The sequence below is a fragment of the Anopheles darlingi genome, chromosome 3 (genome assembly GCF_943734745.1).
Source record: "Anopheles darlingi chromosome 3, idAnoDarlMG_H_01, whole genome shotgun sequence".
Lineage (NCBI taxonomy): Eukaryota > Metazoa > Arthropoda > Insecta > Diptera > Culicidae > Anopheles > Anopheles darlingi.
This window is the reverse complement of record NC_064875.1, coordinates 68,108,468-68,125,967: the sequence shown is the minus strand read 5'-3', so window position 1 is coordinate 68,125,967 and position 17,500 is coordinate 68,108,468. Positions and strand designations below refer to the sequence as shown.

Genomic DNA, 17,500 nt, shown 5'->3' with positions numbered 1-17,500 from the left:
TTCATTGACTTCAAATTGCCAATGGACGATACCGATCCAACCAATACTTGGGCCTACTTTGGATCGGGTGATGCTGACGAAGCATTCGGCACGGGGGAAGGTGGGTCCTTGGGCGAACTTTCTGATCTCGGGCTTGGCGACGTCGGTGAGAATGATGATGACGATCCATTCGGCAACGTAGGAGGTAACATATTTCAGGATAAGTCGAGTATCAACGATGATGAAGAGGACACAAATGATCCCTTCGCACCGCTACAATCTGCCGATATGGCAACAGACGCCAACTCCATTGACAACGATTCGCTAGTAGGAGACACTCTACTGTGAGTAAACCACGCAAAGGTGGAAGGAAATTCTGACCATCTCCGGGAGTATTTACGGATCTTGTGCGTCTTATTCTTCCTCAGGGGACATACCGTCGGACTTGACTACAGATCAACGCTCGTTTCTGCGGGTCTCGAAGAAAACGAGGCCGATGCTAGCGATGTGCCATTGACCGGGCCGATGGACCATAATATATTGCAATTTCTTCAAGCTGTCAATGAAGCCACCCCGAATTCCGCATCTACTTCAAACGCTATCGGAACATCCGGCATGAATGATAATTTCGCCGATTTCGATGCGGTTCTGGGATCCGGTGGTTTTGATGCAGTAACTACTGGTTCCCCGTTTGACGCTATTTTCGCCCCCGTTACGACACCTATCGGACCATCTTCCTCTTCCAACGGGCCAACGGAATTTGATTTCGAAAATGCGGATATATTCTCTTCAACTACACATCCCTCCAACAATGCTAGTGTCAGCGCAATCGATGTAACAAAAGTGCCGGATTTTGATGAGGCTACCTCTACAAAGGTAGCTGTTTCCGTCGATGCAAATGATAAAATGTCTCAAAGGTATGTTTTGACTAACCTTTCTCTACGAAACAAAGTATTAAATTTTGTTAAATTCAATATCTTGCAGCCCTGCAGCAGATGATGTTGTGGTGCGAACAGAAACTGAAACCACCTCAAATAGCATTCAATCGACCACTTCTTCGGTAACTTCATCCGATGAAAAATCGTCTGAGCAGTTGGACATCGCAACCCCGAAACCGGAAAATGACAATTCGTCAACGGGTAATAATACCGCATCCACAAAAAATGATGATACTAAACCTGCTGAGCCGAATACCATCTGCTCGGAAGCAGATGATAAGCAAACGGAAAGTAAACTCGCCAAAGAAGATGACCTTGTCGAGCAGGGACTAGCAGTAGATTCAGAGACTGCAGCTTCAGCTACTGCTGCATCAGAAAGTTGCAGTTCCGTTGCCGATTCCAATTCAAGTGGTCCAACGGATAATTGAGGGTGTCCTAACGACGGACGTTGCCATCCGGTCCGGTCTCCATCGTATCAGACTCCCTGCCCACCATCCTCACCAAGGCGAATATCAATGGTAGCGGACGAATCTCGACCAAAGCAGCAACGCAATCGACGTCGTCGAAGGCAACGGCGACGACACGGCCAACAAGTAGAGACATCAGTGCCAACAGCGGCTACTGTCGTTGTAGAGTAGCTGGGGCGATCAGCCCCAACGCCATAGCATGTTTGTACGCATCGTTCTCTTACGTTTGTGCAGCACTGCGTGGTGGAGTACGGAATTCAGATTCGCTATATAAGCCTTTCTCTTTACGCTGATGTGAGTAATGAAATGCCAGATTTGTTTTACATCGAATCGTCGTATGTGTAATAGTGCTAAATGAATTCGGAAGTATGGCACTGGTAACTGCACATGAACTATGCATTGGTTGCATTGTTTTGATTATCGGTACTGTCATTGAAGCTACAACCGAGAAGACTTGGTTTGTAGCAACACAATTACAGTTTCATAATTCGATCGCTGCGTATCTGCAGTTAGATCCTTTCTTTCATTTTTTTTTGCCCAAATACTTGCCATATTTATTGCCATCCCTGCTGGTAGTCTTCAAAATTGTCTGTTGAAACTGGAACGACATGAGACACAGTAATTCTTCTACAAAAAGGCACCATTACGGCACCGTATAAGTAGTGCGTATCAAGAAGAGTATTACTAACGCATTCTTTATGCTCACTACCAACTGAACCCACCCCTAATGAGCAACTTAATGCTTTCGGATAGTCGACACAAGCGAGAGGGACGCTTCTGGATGGTGATTCAAATCAAATCTGTGCTGTGAAACCCATTGTAGAGGAAGAGATGCTTCGACATTTTCTTATTCTTTGTATTTTGCGTTCCATTATTGTGCGATAGGAGATGGGAGGAACAGGATAATCTGACCGCAGCACCAATTGCGCCACTAACGCTCTTTCATCAAGCGATGAGAATATCAAAACGGAACATAGATTTATCCTCTCGAGTTGCTGTCGGCAGCCGGGAGATTGAACGGCGTATTAAGGCATACCAAAATACTAAACTTATTGATGTCATATCAAAAAATGCAGTAGTTGCTGAGGAATGATTAATTATAAATTTGAAATCAATTAGAGCTAGACGAAAATAGAAAATCCAACCATACGTATATTTATATGCCAATCGCGCGATATAAGTCGTGCCTATGTTTCATAGAGCAGTTTGGTGCCGGTATTCAGAGTAGCTTCGGCGATTTTACTTATTTTTCTATCCTTTTTCAAACTGCTTTCAACATACGGAGCACATGCTTTAACGCGATTATCGGCAATGAAACAAATAACTACACAAGCAAGTGTTGATCGTGTGTTTCGCAAGTGTTTCTAAAAATCCTTTGAGTATCTGTTCGATGCGTGTCGAGCGCGGGCTTGTTTTGTTATAAAAAGAGACTAAAGTCTGCGTCTATATCGAAATTGAACATCATTAGCGACAATAAGTTCTCTTCTTCTAACTTCTCTCCCGTTATCGATGGCCGCCTTGTTCATTTTTACATTAATTGCTGCCCTTATTATCGCACACAGCCTTTTAAGAGCGAAGGGGAGAGATGCACCCTATCTTTTCGTGAAACCAAAATGGTAGGCAAAGGAAGAAAGAGAATATAAAATTACCAAATCAAAAAGGAAAACCAAACGTATAGGTACTTTACCTTTAGTTCAAGGTAAAAAAGTCTGAACTCCGGTGGTGGCGAATGATCAAGTTGTATGTTTCGAGTCAGATTTGGCAGACCGCATGTGTGGTAATAATTCGTCCAGTTGTGTTTCGTTATGTAAAGGGAAAATGAGTCGCATGTTACATGAAAACGAAGTGTCTTCTTTTCTGTTGTTTAAGATAAAAACGAATCACTACTGTGCTCGGCTTGACGTTACCAAGTTGCTCATCGGTTGCTTCCCTTTTAGCAAAGGATAATGAAGATGCGCTTAGGGATACGTGAGAAGGAATTCAACGGTCAATTGAGTAAGGTCGCGGTTTTCGCACGATTCCACTGCAACGGATGTGAGTTATGTTTCCATACGAGAAAATGTAGCGATGAATGGTTTTTGGAGGACAGCGGAATTCAACGATGGATTCCTCTCCAGTAATATCAAATAATGCTCAAACACAAACACATCCAGCCGTTGTTTTGCATTGTCAAAAGACACAATCTGTTAATCGTTTTCGTACTCCTAAAGCCCTTTGTTTTTCAACCAAGTGCCCTGATCGTGAAAATGGTAGCTACTAATGAATTAGGAATAAAAAATATTCTAGAAACGACGACAATTGGTGCATTGTAAAAAGGTAATAGAAGTACAGTGTATGTAATAACATATGGTATAGGTATATATATACATACATATGACTAAACCATAAACACACTTGGCCTCTGTCTGTGAGATGTAGGGAAAAGGAAAGGATCAAGGGACAAACTCCTATGTACACCCGCATACCTAATATGGACTAATGATATTTACATTGACGCGAACGCTGAAAGGAGGAAAAAGCAAACACTAATGGGTCTTCCGGAGGAAATTCATTTTATGCGCTTGTCTCTGTTGGACCACTGAATAAGGCGAGTTCAGGCGTCCCTTCGTAGCTTACATATTGCTGAGACAGCAAGTGGTGAAAAGTGTGTTTCATCTGCCTCGCAGTGATAAGAGCTACAACCAGCTAAAGCTAGATTCCTTCAATTAATGTTGCTTGTGTGTGCCGTGTGCGCGTGTGTGTTCGAATGTGTGTCTGTCTATCTGTCGTCTGTCTGTCTGTCTGTCTGTCTGTCCGTCAGGATATCCCGTTCCTTCAATCTTGCGGTTCGACGACGTACATACTATTTAGCTAAGGTATTATCGAATCCTACCACACACACGCTACACCCATTCCTGTATGTGTCTGCATTTTGCATCACACTTCAGAATGGCAGCACTAGCGATGCCTAGTTGTTGTGCAATGATGTTTAAAGGCTCATCAGGAGACGAAAAAACACACACACACAAGACACTGGAGAAACATTCTCGACGCAAATGTACAAAAATACACGCGAATCGTGTGTGCATTCACACGCCACTTACTGCAGCAATATCCAAAATGGCAACTCTGTACATTCTTAACACTCACTTTACATTCTATATTTGTTGTGCGTGCCGTACAGGATCCAAGAGGTGGTCCCGCGGCTATGCAAGCGATGATTTAGGATAGCATAATATCTTCACTTACACATTCACCTAGAAGAAACATGAACACAACAACGATGCCAACAACAAAAGTACACAAGACTAGACTAGTTGCTTTAAATGGAACCGTCTGGTAGCCCCTGGCTAACCGTAACCGTATTTTGATCGTTCTGTTTTGAGAGTTTTTTTTTTATCAACTTTGTTAGTTACTTCATCAAAAGGAGACAACTTATTGCTGGGCACAAGATAGAGCCAAAGTTATGGAGAAATCAGGAGGAGGGATTAGATTAATTGTTTTCTTTTTTCACAAATGACACCCATAAAACACACCGAGAGACTGTTCTGACTGACGCTAGTGCCGCCGCACATTTAATGCATAAAACAATCGTATAGAGTCGTGACGACGCACTGTGCTTTCCGTTTGTTTCTTAGAGGGAGAGGTAGCGATATTTTAGATTTTTTTAAATCGATTTTACAACCCACCTCCTCCTGTGGATGGGCACGATGGCGATCCTTTAGTTACTGTATTGCTCAAGTGGTTACACTGAACGGAATTATCATGACGGCGCCAGCCGAACTGAATGCAAGAGAAAACGCAAAATGGGAGCTTTTTAAAAGACGACGAAACACGGTCAAAATCGTGCTAAATCAGCCTTAAACCAAACGAAGAACTTATCGAGCGAGCGATTCCCCAGGTTAGTCTCATGGTACAGGGCGCGACAGCGATGAGATTGACGGAGAGGGATGATAGCAAGAGTGAGAAAATGGTGACGAAAGAAAGTTAGCGAATGGATAGGTAAAAAAAAGGTTTAATATTGTGTTCATTGCAATGTTTGAATTTTTCGCCCACGGTCTTGGACAAAGTATTCAAAACTCGCAGAAAATGGACGCCCCAGAAACGTTGGGTCATGAGACAAGTAGTAAACCCTTTGGTTTCGATGAGCGCATCAAATATTTGTCAGCACAATTACCGGTAATAGCATGCAGCTTGTACGACAGTATGCTATTGATATGTACACACTCATTTCTCTGCTGTTTGGTAGAGTGCACATTGTGAAAATGATAAAAAAAAAACGCAAAGTAATAGCAACCGAAGAGAAGCAATATTTGCAATCTGAACAATGAACGTACATAGTAAAACAGTAAGAAAAATACGGAAAAATAAGGAAAAAAACATGAAAGCTTACCACAAAGCAGGAAGGGTGAGTGGCGATATATCTATACATATAAATATCTTAATCCAGTAAACGAAGGAGAAAAACTGTGAACAGAATTAAGTAGGAATTAACTAAACGATCCTTATCACACCTCTACCTACCCCTTACCACGTAAGTGAGAGGGAAAGACGCAGAGAGAAAAAAGGATAACCAGAAATAGTAACCACAAAAGTGAACCAACACCGTTTTACACTCAAGTCAGGCACTCCACAACGCAGAAGGTAATAATGATCCAGTAGCAAAAGTAGATAACGCATCTGGGTAATGGAAAGGAAACAATTAAGTTAAGAACCAGCTTCCTTTGTTACAAAATATTTGCACTCACGCTCCTTCCCCGTCCGCTCTTCCCTCCCCACTCACATAACTCCGCTCATCTGCACATAAATTCTCGCGATCGCAATGTTGCTCATGAAACGATTCGGTGCCTGCTAAACGAAAAAAATGGACGATCCTACTAGGTTGACGAGTTAGGACGGATCATATGACTGTGACTATGAAGTATGACTCTTGTTGAAGTTTGCGTTTTCGAAGGGCGATGCGAGTTCGCGGTTGGAACTGTTTGGTTTCTTACTTTAACTCTTGTTCTTTCCTATTTTTGATCTATTTTGTAACGATGCAAATAAAACCGTAAATTGAATTGTATCAATGGACACCCAGTGCCTATTTAGTCCGAACACGTCGAGCGACGAGCTTGAATGGCTCTTCAGCCCGTCCAACGGTGACTTGATTTTACAGAAGGACTATGGGACTGTTCTTAAAAATGTAATTTCATGACCAGATTACTCTGTCTCATTTCAGAAACATGAAGAAGGGAGCCTTCGTTTCGGTTTTGCTAGTTTCTCTCATAATGGATGGCACTGTGTGCGCACTGCGGGGCGAGTATTTTGAAAGTGAGATCATCAGCAGCAGTAACCTTGGAAGGCAGACTTGAGCAAACAGTTGATCTTCCCTAAATCAGTTGGGACATCAGCGTCTAGCTTGTTCAATGGCAAAAAGAAGAAGATCAATATACCACAACCAGTCATATCTACAAAGCCCCCTTTGCTGACGATTAGGCTCACGATAAGACGAATTCGATAAGCAGCGCTTCCTCCAGGGTTGCTAGACCCCAAATGCGCCCTGGTATCGATAAGAAATCTGCGCATTCATAGCAATCCCCAGTTGTGAAAGCATCGTGCGTCGCCGCGCAGTGATGGCCGGAAGTCGTTCGACCTACCAGCACCAGCACCAGCATATCGTGCGGCCCATTCCGGTCAGTTGATGGAGGTTAGTGTTGCTGCCGCGGAATTCAAATGGAGAGCAGGAGCGCACCACGCACCGCACGATGCCAAACGTTTCATGAAATGCCGTTAGCCTAGACCGAGACAGACTGACACCAGGGGCCCCGAATTAATATCCTCTTCTCGTACATGCTCCACCATGGAACGCCCAGACCGAACAGGCCGAACTCCCACTCCACTACTTCGTAGTGAAGCCGTGTCTGACCTGATCTGGCGTGTGCTGCACGACGCGCGAGAGCCAGAAAGCAGGTTTTGGGCTAATGGCCGGCCGCGTGTTCGTGCCTGGCGCTGATCATGGTCGACGACTGGACGGCCAGTACTGTGCAGGTGTTTGAATCAAACGGTCGCTTCCGTGCGTTCGTGGTAAGCGCGGGCTTACGCTTCGGTGACTGGTAGAAAGTGGTTCCTCCTCGTCGTCGCCTTGGTGTGTTCGCCGTGAATCCTGTTGGCCACCCTCTTTCACAGTGATATCAATTGCGTTGCTTCTGTTTGACCTGTTCCCTCAGTGATGGCGTTAAGTAAAGTGATACGCCTTCTTGGTGGCCATTTGCGCCCCTTTGAACCACGTTCACAATCGGGTTTGTTCCGGTTAGCGGCCGTGACTACGACACATGGATCGCTATCGGATCGACGTAGCTTGGGAACGAGTCCCTCGATGTGGCAGGAGAAGCTGGCTACTAAGAGTGTGCAGAAACACGATTGGAATCGGGCCGTCAGCGAGGCCGAGAAGATCGTCGGCTATCCGACCTCGTTCCTGAGTCTGCGCTGGCTGCTGAGCGACGAAATCGCAAACGTGGCGCTTCATCTACGGAAACTCGTCGGCAGTAACCATCCATTGCTGAAAACGGCTAAGTAAGAACCGAGAACAGTAGGGCATTCGATCAGCAGCAGCGTCCCAATCGTTGTCGCAGCAATCTCAAATCACGATTTTGGGGTCACCAGCTTAAGCGTTGTGGTTGGGAATGGTATTTGGGGGTCTCCCCAGCAGCAAAGTGCTTTCGCGCCAGTCATCAGACTCATCGAAAACTGAAGAAACAAATAAGAGAAAGGCGGGAGAGAGAAAGAGAGAATGAGAGAGAGCGATTCAGAGATCCCGATGACCGACCGGAGGTGATGAGACCGTGGCCTTTGGTGGAACAATAGTTCTCCAGCTTCAGCGATGCTGTGCCTGAGCGTAAAGTGGCCTACGCACTGCAACCTCAAGAAAACAACTTCGAAACCGGTCCGTGCACTACGAAAAAGCGTGGCCTCTGGCACACAAGATTGTCGCTTTCATTCAAAGTCAAGAGAAAACGCGTCGGCTCGTATCATTTCGTGAATACGAAATTGGCTAACAGTGTCTTTGGAGAGGCGCGACCAAATTTCAACGCCAGAAACCTGTTTCGTTTGACTAAAATGTTGGTCCATCCGGGCAAAACATGATGAATCGTGGTGGTGGTGGTGGTGTTGGTGCATTTTTGGGCAACCTACCATGAGGGTTTGCATAATTCCTCTTGTTTCATCTTATACCCAGCTCTGTACAGGTTTTTCCAAGGAGTTATGTGACATTTCCACCACAGATCTCTTTCTCTTTCGTGATGAACGCATGGCCGATCTTATTTCGTCCTCAAGCTCCCCTTTTCTGGAGAGTTATGATGACGTGATCCATCGCATGGCGCTATTCCGGGATCGCATTGCTACACAGTGATGATCCTTAGCATGAAATTAATGGCCGATCATTAGTCCCAAGGGCTCTCCTTTGTGTAAGAAGCAGCACTTAATAACGTGTTAATGCCCTCTGCAGCTTAATGAGTGTTACTACAAAAAAGGAAAAAGGTTCAAGGGTAACAGACCCCCGCTAGCCACATGGTAATCAACCGGTTGGGATGGGAAGCTTTCCTACGCTTCATCACTCAATCACTACTGCGCATTACGAAAAGTATGTAGTTTGCGGTTTTTTTTCCGCTTCAGGCGATCGATAGTTTCTGCACAAAACAACGAACAGACCATCGTCGTCGTCGTCGTCGTTTCTGGTATGCCGTAAGCAATTACCTACAACCGTGATCCGCATGCCTGCATCGTCCATATGGGGCCGAGGTGCCGCGACATGCATCCGGAAGCGTGATGAATGCCTACCACGTTTCACTTGCCTGCGGCTCACGGTGGGGATACTGTAATGAAGATACTCTCGAGCTCATGCGGTCAAAGCTGGTCCCTGCTTGACGAGGCGCATACGAAATGTTGCGGTCCAAGCTTTGAAAATCGCGGCAAGGACAAACGGCGCCATAGCGAAGCGGCAGGGGGCAACAGCCACCTAGCGCGGGGAGGAGTTGTTTTGAGCAAAAATGATCAGGTCTTGTGACACAAAGCAGTAGTAACACCAGCAGACCATCGTTAAACGCCCCATGCTAGCGAGCTCGACGGTCTTCCGAATTGTCTGATCATGATCTGCTGACCATGACCAGTTTGTGTAACATGTGCAACACATACACACAACTTTTGCCTCTTCATGGTAGAGCCGCTTTTAACACCAACCTATTCGCCAACGAAGGTTTCGCTTTCTGCTGCTGGACGGTAAAACTATGCAGCGATTATCCAAGATGATGGCATCATTATGCGGATGGATCTTCAGTGCGGTCCGTGGAATGGAGCTTTCCCCTTCACACGTAGTCTTTAATTGTGGTTTTCGATCTCTTCCGAACAGAACGCTGATCTACAACGACAAAAACCAGCAGGCATGGGGACTGATAGTGTTGCTGGTATCGAAAGCGGCCGGCCACACGATGGCCATCCCGGATATGGAACAAGACAAGAGTGCCGGTGTGCTGCATTCGCAGCGTGCGTTGGCCGAGGTCACCGAGATGATCCGCACCTCGCATTTAGTCCACCAGGGAATGCTGAACTTGCAGTCGTTCGACAATGCTGGTAACGATCTGAGCGGTGATAGTGACATGATCTTTGGCAACAAAATCGCTCTTCTCGGTGGCGATTATCTACTGGCCAACGCTTGCCAGCAGGTTGCTACGTTAAGGTAAGTGAGATATCTAGGGTCATACCGGTGTACAGAAATTAATTGGAGGAATTTCTAATGCTTGTCAACAGAAACCAGGATCTGAACATGCTCATCTCATCGGCGTTCCGCGATTTGGCCGAATCGAACTTCATCGGTGAGCGAGATGAACAGAACAACCCGTTGCCGACGAAGCCGTCCCCAGGGTCCAAAGATTTGGCCACGGACGTGAACAGCTTAGACGATTTGGGATTCGGTGATCTGGAGAACAATACGGAACCGCTGAAGATTGACGGCGCTATTGGTAACCCAGAGAAGGAGTGGTCTCTGAGGCACGTGCTCGGTGGTGGTACTCTGCTTGGTAAGAGCTGCCAGGGTGCGATGATGCTCGGTGGTCACCCGGAGGCGCTGCAGAAGCAGGGATATCTCTTCGGCAAGCACCTCTCGCTGGCATGGCAAGCGTGTATCGATTTGCAACCGTTCTTACTACCGAAACTTCCACCAGGTAAGTACGAACCAAACTAGACTCCCTGCGAATAGATGAAGGCATTCCAAATCTAAATTGTTCTCGTTCGATGCCCAGGTGCTCAGCTTAGCCTGATATCGGCCCCAGTACTGTTTCATCTCGAGCACGACAACACACTGTACGATGAGATCGAGAAGGGTCGCCGTTCGGTGGATAACATCGATTACACCAAAGTGCACGAGGCAGTGTTGAATGGTCCGGGGCTCGAGAAGACCAAGATTCTTCAGCGCAAGCACAGCCTAGCGGCGATGCAGGTCCTAACGGAGCTGCCCGCCACGGATGCGCGGACCGCCCTACAAAACATTATCCTGGCCATGCAGGAACTGTGAGGAAGGGGCCTGAAAGGCGCCAGAATTGCTCACAAAAATGTACATACAACGTAAGCCGTAGAAATTAAGGATGATTGATCCCAAAGTTGAGCCCGTCTATTGAGTAGAATCCCGCTATCATCAGTTTCCGTCCATTATTAACCAAACTCCGGTAAGTGGCCGCCAGCACGTGTTTCCGATTCAACGTTCATGATTTTTTCCCCTGTTGCAGTTACTGTTGCGGCCTGTGTGGACGAACCCGGCCAGGGTTGTAGTCAAAATGATGTAAACAAACAAATCGCAATCTGTGGCTACTACCCTGGAACCGTCGAGCCGTTTTTTTGAGTGCAAAAATCGCTGCAGAAATTTAACTTTTTTGAACTTTTTCGTGATAAGAATACCCGGCGATAAGTGCTAATTCAAGACCCACCAGGAAGCTGAATTCAATAGCCGTACGAGAGTAAATCCTCGCTCCAGAAGAAGCACGCTCCGGCCACCGAATTCCCGCCGTTCCGACGAGTACCGACCGGCACTTACATCATCAGCAGCAGGAAGAAATCGCCAAAAAGTGTTTGGGGAATTTCTTCTAAAACCTGTTTCCTGCATGGACCGATTACGGACACGGCTGAGGGTATAAATACGAGCTCGGTTCTTGCCACTCCGACCATACAATTGTGAAGTTCGTTCGTGCGATTTGTGTTGTGCCCGCGTGTTCGGAATTATGACCCCACGGATAGAGATGATGCTGCTCTGGTCGTGTAAACGTTTATGCAAATTCTCGAGTGCAATGTGCTCTATGTGACCCCTTCTGCTGCTGCTGTGGAGCAAGGTGGTTCCTGATAAAGTTTGCTGCCCCCTGCTGGGCCGTGGACACGCTCGGATGCGCAGAGAGCCGTGAGAGAAGAAAGGCTGAAGATACTCCCCTCCTCCTACCTGACTGATAGCTAGCCAGCAGCGCGATGATGATGATCACGAGCCCAGCATTAGTCGAGTACCGTGATCAGTGATCAGAGCATGATGTGCGATCGCGGAGAGTAGTCAGTGCCGACCACCGCAACCACCAGACCAAACGACATTCGCATCCAACGTTTGTGCCACTTTCACGCCCGAGGATTGTGGAAAGTTTTGAAAGTGCTTTGGCGAAGAGAGCAATTCCGGGAATAGACGATCGTGCGTGATTAGATTACGCGTAGTGGAACGTGGTTTAACGATAATCCGTGCAGAATCTCTGGAGAAGTACCCCCGAAAGCAGAATGTCGCTCAGCCGAATTTATGGACTTCAGGCACGGTTGCGGATGCAGCTACAGAAGAGTGGAGTGAAAGTGATCGGCTGTGGACGATCGTTGGAGGTATTGGATGGGCAACGGTGTACGTTCGCGACGACACGCTGGTGCCACGACAAACTAGCCCCTAAACCTGTGCCAAAGCAAGACTGGAACCGGGCGGTGAGTGAGGCGGAGAAGATCGTCGGTTATCCTACCTCCTTCCTCAGCCTGCGGTGGCTGTTGAGTGATGAGATCGCTAACGTGGCGTTACATTTGCGCAAGTTAGTGGGCAGTAACCATCCGCTGCTCCGGACGGCCAAGTAAGTAATGCAACGGATCGGCTGAATGGCCGCACCTTTTACAAGTACCCGCCAAGGTGAAGATACTGCGAAGAACTAAACCTGGGTGGGATAGTGAAGATTCATCGCTAAAACCGGTTTTGATGGAATCGAGAAGGAATGACGAAAATCGATATTAATGTGATATCCCGATCTTATGCTTTGCGATCGCACACGGTGACGCCTTTTCACCGCAGATTCCAATGTTAATGACCATCGTTTGACGTCATTAGAGAGCCCATCGCTTTCCAATGGTTCGATTTGTTTGGCTTCGAAATTATTATGTTAGATAGGGTATTAGATAGAAGGTTTTAGAAGCAGCTTTAAAAGAATTGTTATTTCTACATTTCTTTTTTCAATTTTCAGTGTATTCTGAGGAAAACACTTCCTTATAGTCGACAGAATAACTATAATTTACCTAAGATAGATAAATTCAATTGGAAATTATTGTTTAAGTCTACAGAGGCTCAGTTCCATCAATTTATAGGTTTTGTGTTACACGGTCTTGTTACTGCATTTATTTTTTGCTCTTAAATAGCTCCTTTTTGTCTGATCACTCATGTTTGCTCCATTTTCTAGAATTCTTATCTACAATGGCAAGAACAATATGCAAACCTGGGGACTGATTGTGTTACTCATCTCGAAAGCCGTCGGTCACGCACCGACAGTACCCGATCTGGAGCAGGATAAAAGTGCCGGAGTGTTACAGTCGCAGCGCGGTCTAGCAGAGATTACGGAGATGATCCGTACGGCGCAACTCGTGCACCAGGGTATGGTCAACCTGCAACCGCTCGCGGATGCTGGCAACGAGCTCGGCAGTGATAGTGACACCATCTTCGGAAATAAGATCGCGCTGTTGAGCGGTGACTATCTACTGGGAAACGCCTGCTTGCAACTGGCCGGTTTGCGGAATCAGGCCCTAATAGAACTGATTTCTTCGGCCGTCCGGGATCTGGCCGAATCGAACTTTGTAGGGGTGCGCGATCTGCAAAACAATCCTCTTCCATCGAAACCACTTGCAAGGACTACTGGCGAGAGTGCGGAAGTAAGCGCAGATGGTGAGGTGGACCTAAGCTTTGGCGATCTGGTGGACAACACTCAACCGCTTAGTTTGGCCGGTGTGATGGGTGATCCGGAGAAGGAGTGGGCTCTGAGGCACATTCTCGGTGCGGGCACTCTGCTAGGGAAAAGCTGTCAAGGGGCGATGATGTTGGCTGGCCAACCGGAAGCCCTACAGCGGCGAGGTTACATGTTTGGGAAGCATCTATCCCTGGCGTGGCAGGCTTGCATTGATCTGGAACCATTCAGTAGCGATCAGTTGCCTTCAGGTAGGCGAATCGATGAATCAATGGAATTGAGGGACCAATAACTGAATTACATTACCATCTTTTCTTTCCCTATCTTCCAGGTGGACGCTTTAGCTTGGTATCGGCACCGGTGCTCTTCCACCTCGAACATGATCCCTCACTGTACGCCGAGATCGAGAAAGGGCTCGAATCGATAGAGAATGTCAATTACGCCGCAGTTCACGCGGCCGTTCTGAAGGGACCGGGTCTCGAGCGAACACGTGCCTTACAGCGAAAGCACAGCCAGGCGGCGATGAACGTGCTGAATGAGCTACCACCATCGGATGCCCGCACCGCGCTCCAGAACATCATCATCGCCATGCAGGACATCTAGCGAAGGCAGGACAGGACTACCGGGTGGTCCGGGGTCGTAACATGACAGCAAACGAAACACAACCTTTCGCTCCAAGCTCTTTTCACCGATAGGGGACACCCAGCCCAGAAAAGAACTAAATGGTTTAGCGGCACAATTGACCCAGTAAGATGAGCGGCAAATCATCAAATTTGTAAATTAAAACGTACCATTCCGTCCAGAGTGTGAAAGGTCAGCCAGAAGGCAAGAAGCTAGAAGCAAGCTAGAGGTCTCGAACGCTCATACAGCAGCGGCATGTCGGTGCAAACCTCCGGTTTAACCGCTGTGGTTAGAGTTAGTATTAGTCAGTTGTTGTACAGTGTAGGGAAAGTAGCAAAATGATGTTAGCAAGAATGCAATTGTTAGATAAACACATACAGAAGGCCAAACTATTCAGCACGGTGACAGTAGTTTGTTCTTCCAACTACGGCTGCGCCAAGGATCCGCGGCTTTTGCCTCCGTTATGTTTGTTATGTTTTACGGTGTAAGGACTACTAGTACGTGTGTGTAACGCTACTGCAGGACACATCATTATGGCATTAAGGGGGTGTTTGTGGTCACTTTTCTGTTCTGTTATCGTTATCGTTATATATTTCATTTTCCTCCCTTTTTTCCATCCCTTTTATACGGCTCGTTCTCGTAATATACATTACTGATCCGTTTATAATAAAACTATTTAAATGGCGTTGTTGTATCAAGTAAAACTTAACAAAAAGAAAACCCTTTCGTGTATCTGGCTCTCCAACTTCAACGTCTTCCAGCACCCCGATGGCCACTCGCTCCACCACTGTGATCGTCTTCGTCCATCACATCTTCATCATCCTCCTCGGAGGTAGTAGACTGATCGATCACCTGGCCACTGCTGTTGTGGCGTGCTTGTAGATGTCGCTGTAAATCGCGCCGTCGGGCCAATTTCTTCCCGCACAAATTACACTCGTACAGTGACCCATCGTGCTGCCGGTGTAGCCGGATGTGTTTGTTGAGATTGCTCGGATCACCGAACGGTCGCAAGCAGTATTGGCACTTGAGCGGTTTAAAGCCGGTATGCGTGCGTATATGAATCTTGAGACCGTACTTGCGCGAGTAGAGCTTCCCGCAGTAAATGCACACGTGGCCTTGCTTCGACGAGCCCATATTGCTGACGATCGTTTCGAGATGGGCAGCGGTGACGAGTTGCGCACCGGTCGGTTCATCCGCAACCGGATCGGCACTCGTTCCGGGAGGCTGTCGTCGATGTTGCTGGTGCGAGGTAGGAGACGAGACGGCGAGATCCATTTTGACGAGGTGCGGATTGAGGACAGGCCGAAAGGCCGAGTTACGCCAGGGCTGGAAGTCGTACAGTGGACTAAATGGGCTACCGTAGCGTGTGGCCAGGGCTTGATGTAACCGATGCCACAGCAGGGCCACCGGTTCACGGTTACAGACCGTGGCCAGATGGATCTTGAGCGGGTTCGGATACTCGTACGATTGCTGACACAGGTGGCACACGTAACAATTCTGACCTGCAGGGCGGAGGAATCGAAAAAACGTAAATGAGATTTAAGAAACTGTTGCTTTTTGCAATTGCAGATCCACAGAAGAATCGATCGAGATACTTACGCTGAATGTTGACCGGCGTTAGGAACGGTATCTGCATGTGAGCGATTACATCCTCGGAGAACCAGAGCTTCAGTTCCTCCCCGTTCGCTACGTCGGTCGTAAGACGAATGCGCAACAGTTGCGACGCGGTCAGCTCGAGCAACGCGTTAAAACTCCGGACATCACTGGCTAAGCGGATCGAGCGGATCCAATGGGAACCTTTCGTACCACCGACGGACTCATTCGCTGTGAGTAATCCGGTTGAGGAGGATTTCCTGATCATCGTCAACCGTGAGCTGCCAGTCGCAGCCGTCGCCGTCGATAGTGATCCACGGAGACACACTTCCTCCGAGTGGTATGCTTTCGAGACGGAATCGTTCGGTAGGAAACCAACGGCACAAACCGTGATCGGAACCGGTGGTGAAGCCTGGCGTACTGGCAACCCCGAGGAGGATGCCGATTGGGACGACAGCTCAACGTATCCTTCGTATGCGTCCGGTGAGGGTACCGGGCTAAGGTTAAGATTAAGATCGATCTCCGAGTGGCACTTGCGACCGAACGGTGCCGAAGACCCACCTCCGGCTCCGGCGAACGCTGTCGTCGGGAACATCACTTGCACTGATTTCTGCTTGCCACCACAAAACACGGAACACGGTACGGATCCTGATCCTGCCACCACCACGTTCCAACTCGTTCTAAACGTCGACCCCGGCGGTGCAGGATGTTTTTATATGACCGGGATGGCTGAGAGTAGTGCAGGGGCCGGCCGACCGGCCTGCCAGGGCCGGAGCCAGGAACCAGGATCATCAGGTGTTGCGCTCGCACGGCACACTAGCTTCTTGGCGGGAGCGCATTAGCAAGTGTGACGGAATACACACCATCCACCCGGGTGGTGGCCCACCCTTCATCTGCACGGTGCGGGCGGTGCATGTCGGTGATCAAACAGCCCAGCCCGTCGGTTCACCCCACCACCACCACCACCACCACCGGTGATGCTGTATCCTGTTGCGAAAAGGAGGAGGAGAGCGGACCCATTGCCAAAGTCACCCTACTTTCCGGCAAGGGAGGGACGAACCGCGCGGCAAGTGCTAAAAATCTCACGACCACTTGCGCCGTGGAGATGGTTTTTGGGGGAGGGTGGGACGGAGGTAGGTGGTAGAATCCGGATCCGGCACAACAACACCGCATAATAGTTTTTAAATGAATTGATAAAGATCAGGCTAACCCCTCGCTGGCACCGGCGTGCTCGTGCCGTTCCGAACCCCTCCGGTTAGTATCCGACGACCAATCAGAGGACCGGCGTTCAGCTCCGATCCCCCTCGCTGCGGTTAATCGGTAGCTCGGTGGCACGCTTTTGCTCTTTAAGCGTTCGATTAAGCAAGGGTGCGCTCTCTCTTTCTGTCTCTCTCTCTCGTCCTATTCTATCCTCAACCTTGTTGCTCCTTTCGGACGAGGACACGCAAGGACGTCAGAATCATATGTTTTTCAAGTCGTTCGTTCCCGTTACATTGGGCCACTGGGGAGGGTTGGGCCAGCCATACAACCTGTAGCCTCCTGACACGTGGTGGTGGTGAGTCCTTCGGCTACATAGTCGATGCCGATTGTTTGCCTTTTCCAATGGTGGCCCCAGTACAATTGTTCATCAAACCATTAAACTGGGAAGGGTTGAGGATGGTAGAAACCTTTATGTTTTTTCGGGGCATGGCTTACCCTGCACCGTAACTAGTAGCGA

At 48.0% G+C, this 17,500-nt stretch overlaps 4 protein-coding genes across 5 annotated transcripts in view; 3 read left to right on the top strand and 1 right to left on the bottom strand.

Annotated features, from left to right (window-relative positions):
• LOC125954783 (serine/threonine-protein phosphatase 6 regulatory subunit 3) overlaps positions 1–6,436 on the top strand; it is a 12,006-nt gene extending 5,570 nt beyond the window's left edge. The window contains exons 12-14 of the mRNA XM_049685374.1: positions 1–323; positions 408–896; positions 964–6,436. The exon at positions 1–323 is cut by the window's left edge and continues 79 nt beyond it. Coding sequence (XP_049541331.1) covers positions 1–323; positions 408–896; positions 964–1,345 — 1,194 coding nt within the window. The 3' untranslated portion in view covers positions 1,346–6,436. The remainder of the gene's footprint in view (positions 324–407; positions 897–963) is intronic.
• A 966-nt stretch (positions 6,437–7,402) lies between these two features.
• LOC125954824 (all trans-polyprenyl-diphosphate synthase PDSS2-like) lies at positions 7,403–10,939 on the top strand. 2 transcript variants are annotated; one of them, XM_049685455.1, is made up of 5 exons: positions 7,435–7,490; positions 7,573–7,918; positions 9,750–10,076; positions 10,148–10,560; positions 10,639–10,939. In XM_049685455.1, exons 2-5 carry the CDS (start codon positions 7,575–7,577, stop codon positions 10,908–10,910), a joined length of 1,356 nt encoding a protein of 451 aa, XP_049541412.1. In that variant the 5' UTR covers positions 7,435–7,490; positions 7,573–7,574; the 3' UTR covers positions 10,911–10,939. The 2 variants fall into 2 exon arrangements, with proteins under 2 accessions (XP_049541410.1, XP_049541412.1); XM_049685453.1 differs by having other exon boundaries at positions 7,403–7,918.
• Positions 10,940–12,133: 1,194 nt separating this feature from the next.
• On the top strand, positions 12,134–14,896 carry LOC125954825 (all trans-polyprenyl-diphosphate synthase PDSS2-like). The gene is made up of 3 exons (XM_049685456.1): positions 12,134–12,474; positions 13,072–13,820; positions 13,901–14,896. The coding sequence occupies exons 1-3, from the start codon at positions 12,143–12,145 to the stop codon at positions 14,170–14,172; spliced, it is 1,353 nt and encodes a 450-aa protein (XP_049541413.1). The 5' UTR covers positions 12,134–12,142; the 3' UTR covers positions 14,173–14,896.
• A 41-nt stretch (positions 14,897–14,937) lies between these two features.
• LOC125955740 (PR domain zinc finger protein 13) lies at positions 14,938–16,378 on the bottom strand. The gene is made up of 2 exons (XM_049686882.1): positions 15,790–16,378; positions 14,938–15,692 (listed from the first exon to the last, which is right to left on the bottom strand). Exons 1-2 carry the CDS (start codon positions 16,376–16,378, stop codon positions 14,938–14,940), a joined length of 1,344 nt encoding a protein of 447 aa, XP_049542839.1.
• Positions 16,379–17,500: the final 1,122 nt, after the last annotated feature.

Excerpts from the sequence above, each read along its gene's own strand:
- LOC125955740 (XM_049686882.1), bottom strand. The coding sequence starts at position 16,378 with ATGTTCCCGACGACAGCGTTCGCCGGAGCCGGAGGTGGGTCTTCGGCA. Across the intron at positions 15,693-15,789 it reads AACGCCGGTCAACATTCAGC|GTCAGAATTGTTACGTGTGC; the intron begins GTAAGTATCTCG and ends TCCGCCCTGCAG.
- LOC125954825 (XM_049685456.1), top strand. The coding sequence starts at position 12,143 with ATGTCGCTCAGCCGAATTTATGGACTTCAGGCACGGTTGCGGATGCAG. Across the intron at positions 12,475-13,071 it reads CCGCTGCTCCGGACGGCCAA|AATTCTTATCTACAATGGCA; the intron begins GTAAGTAATGCA and ends TCCATTTTCTAG. Across the intron at positions 13,821-13,900 it reads TAGCGATCAGTTGCCTTCAG|GTGGACGCTTTAGCTTGGTA; the intron begins GTAGGCGAATCG and ends CCTATCTTCCAG.
- LOC125954824 (XM_049685453.1), top strand. The coding sequence starts at position 7,575 with ATGGCGTTAAGTAAAGTGATACGCCTTCTTGGTGGCCATTTGCGCCCC. Across the intron at positions 7,919-9,749 it reads CCATTGCTGAAAACGGCTAA|AACGCTGATCTACAACGACA; the intron begins GTAAGAACCGAG and ends TCTTCCGAACAG. Across the intron at positions 10,561-10,638 it reads ACTACCGAAACTTCCACCAG|GTGCTCAGCTTAGCCTGATA; the intron begins GTAAGTACGAAC and ends TTCGATGCCCAG.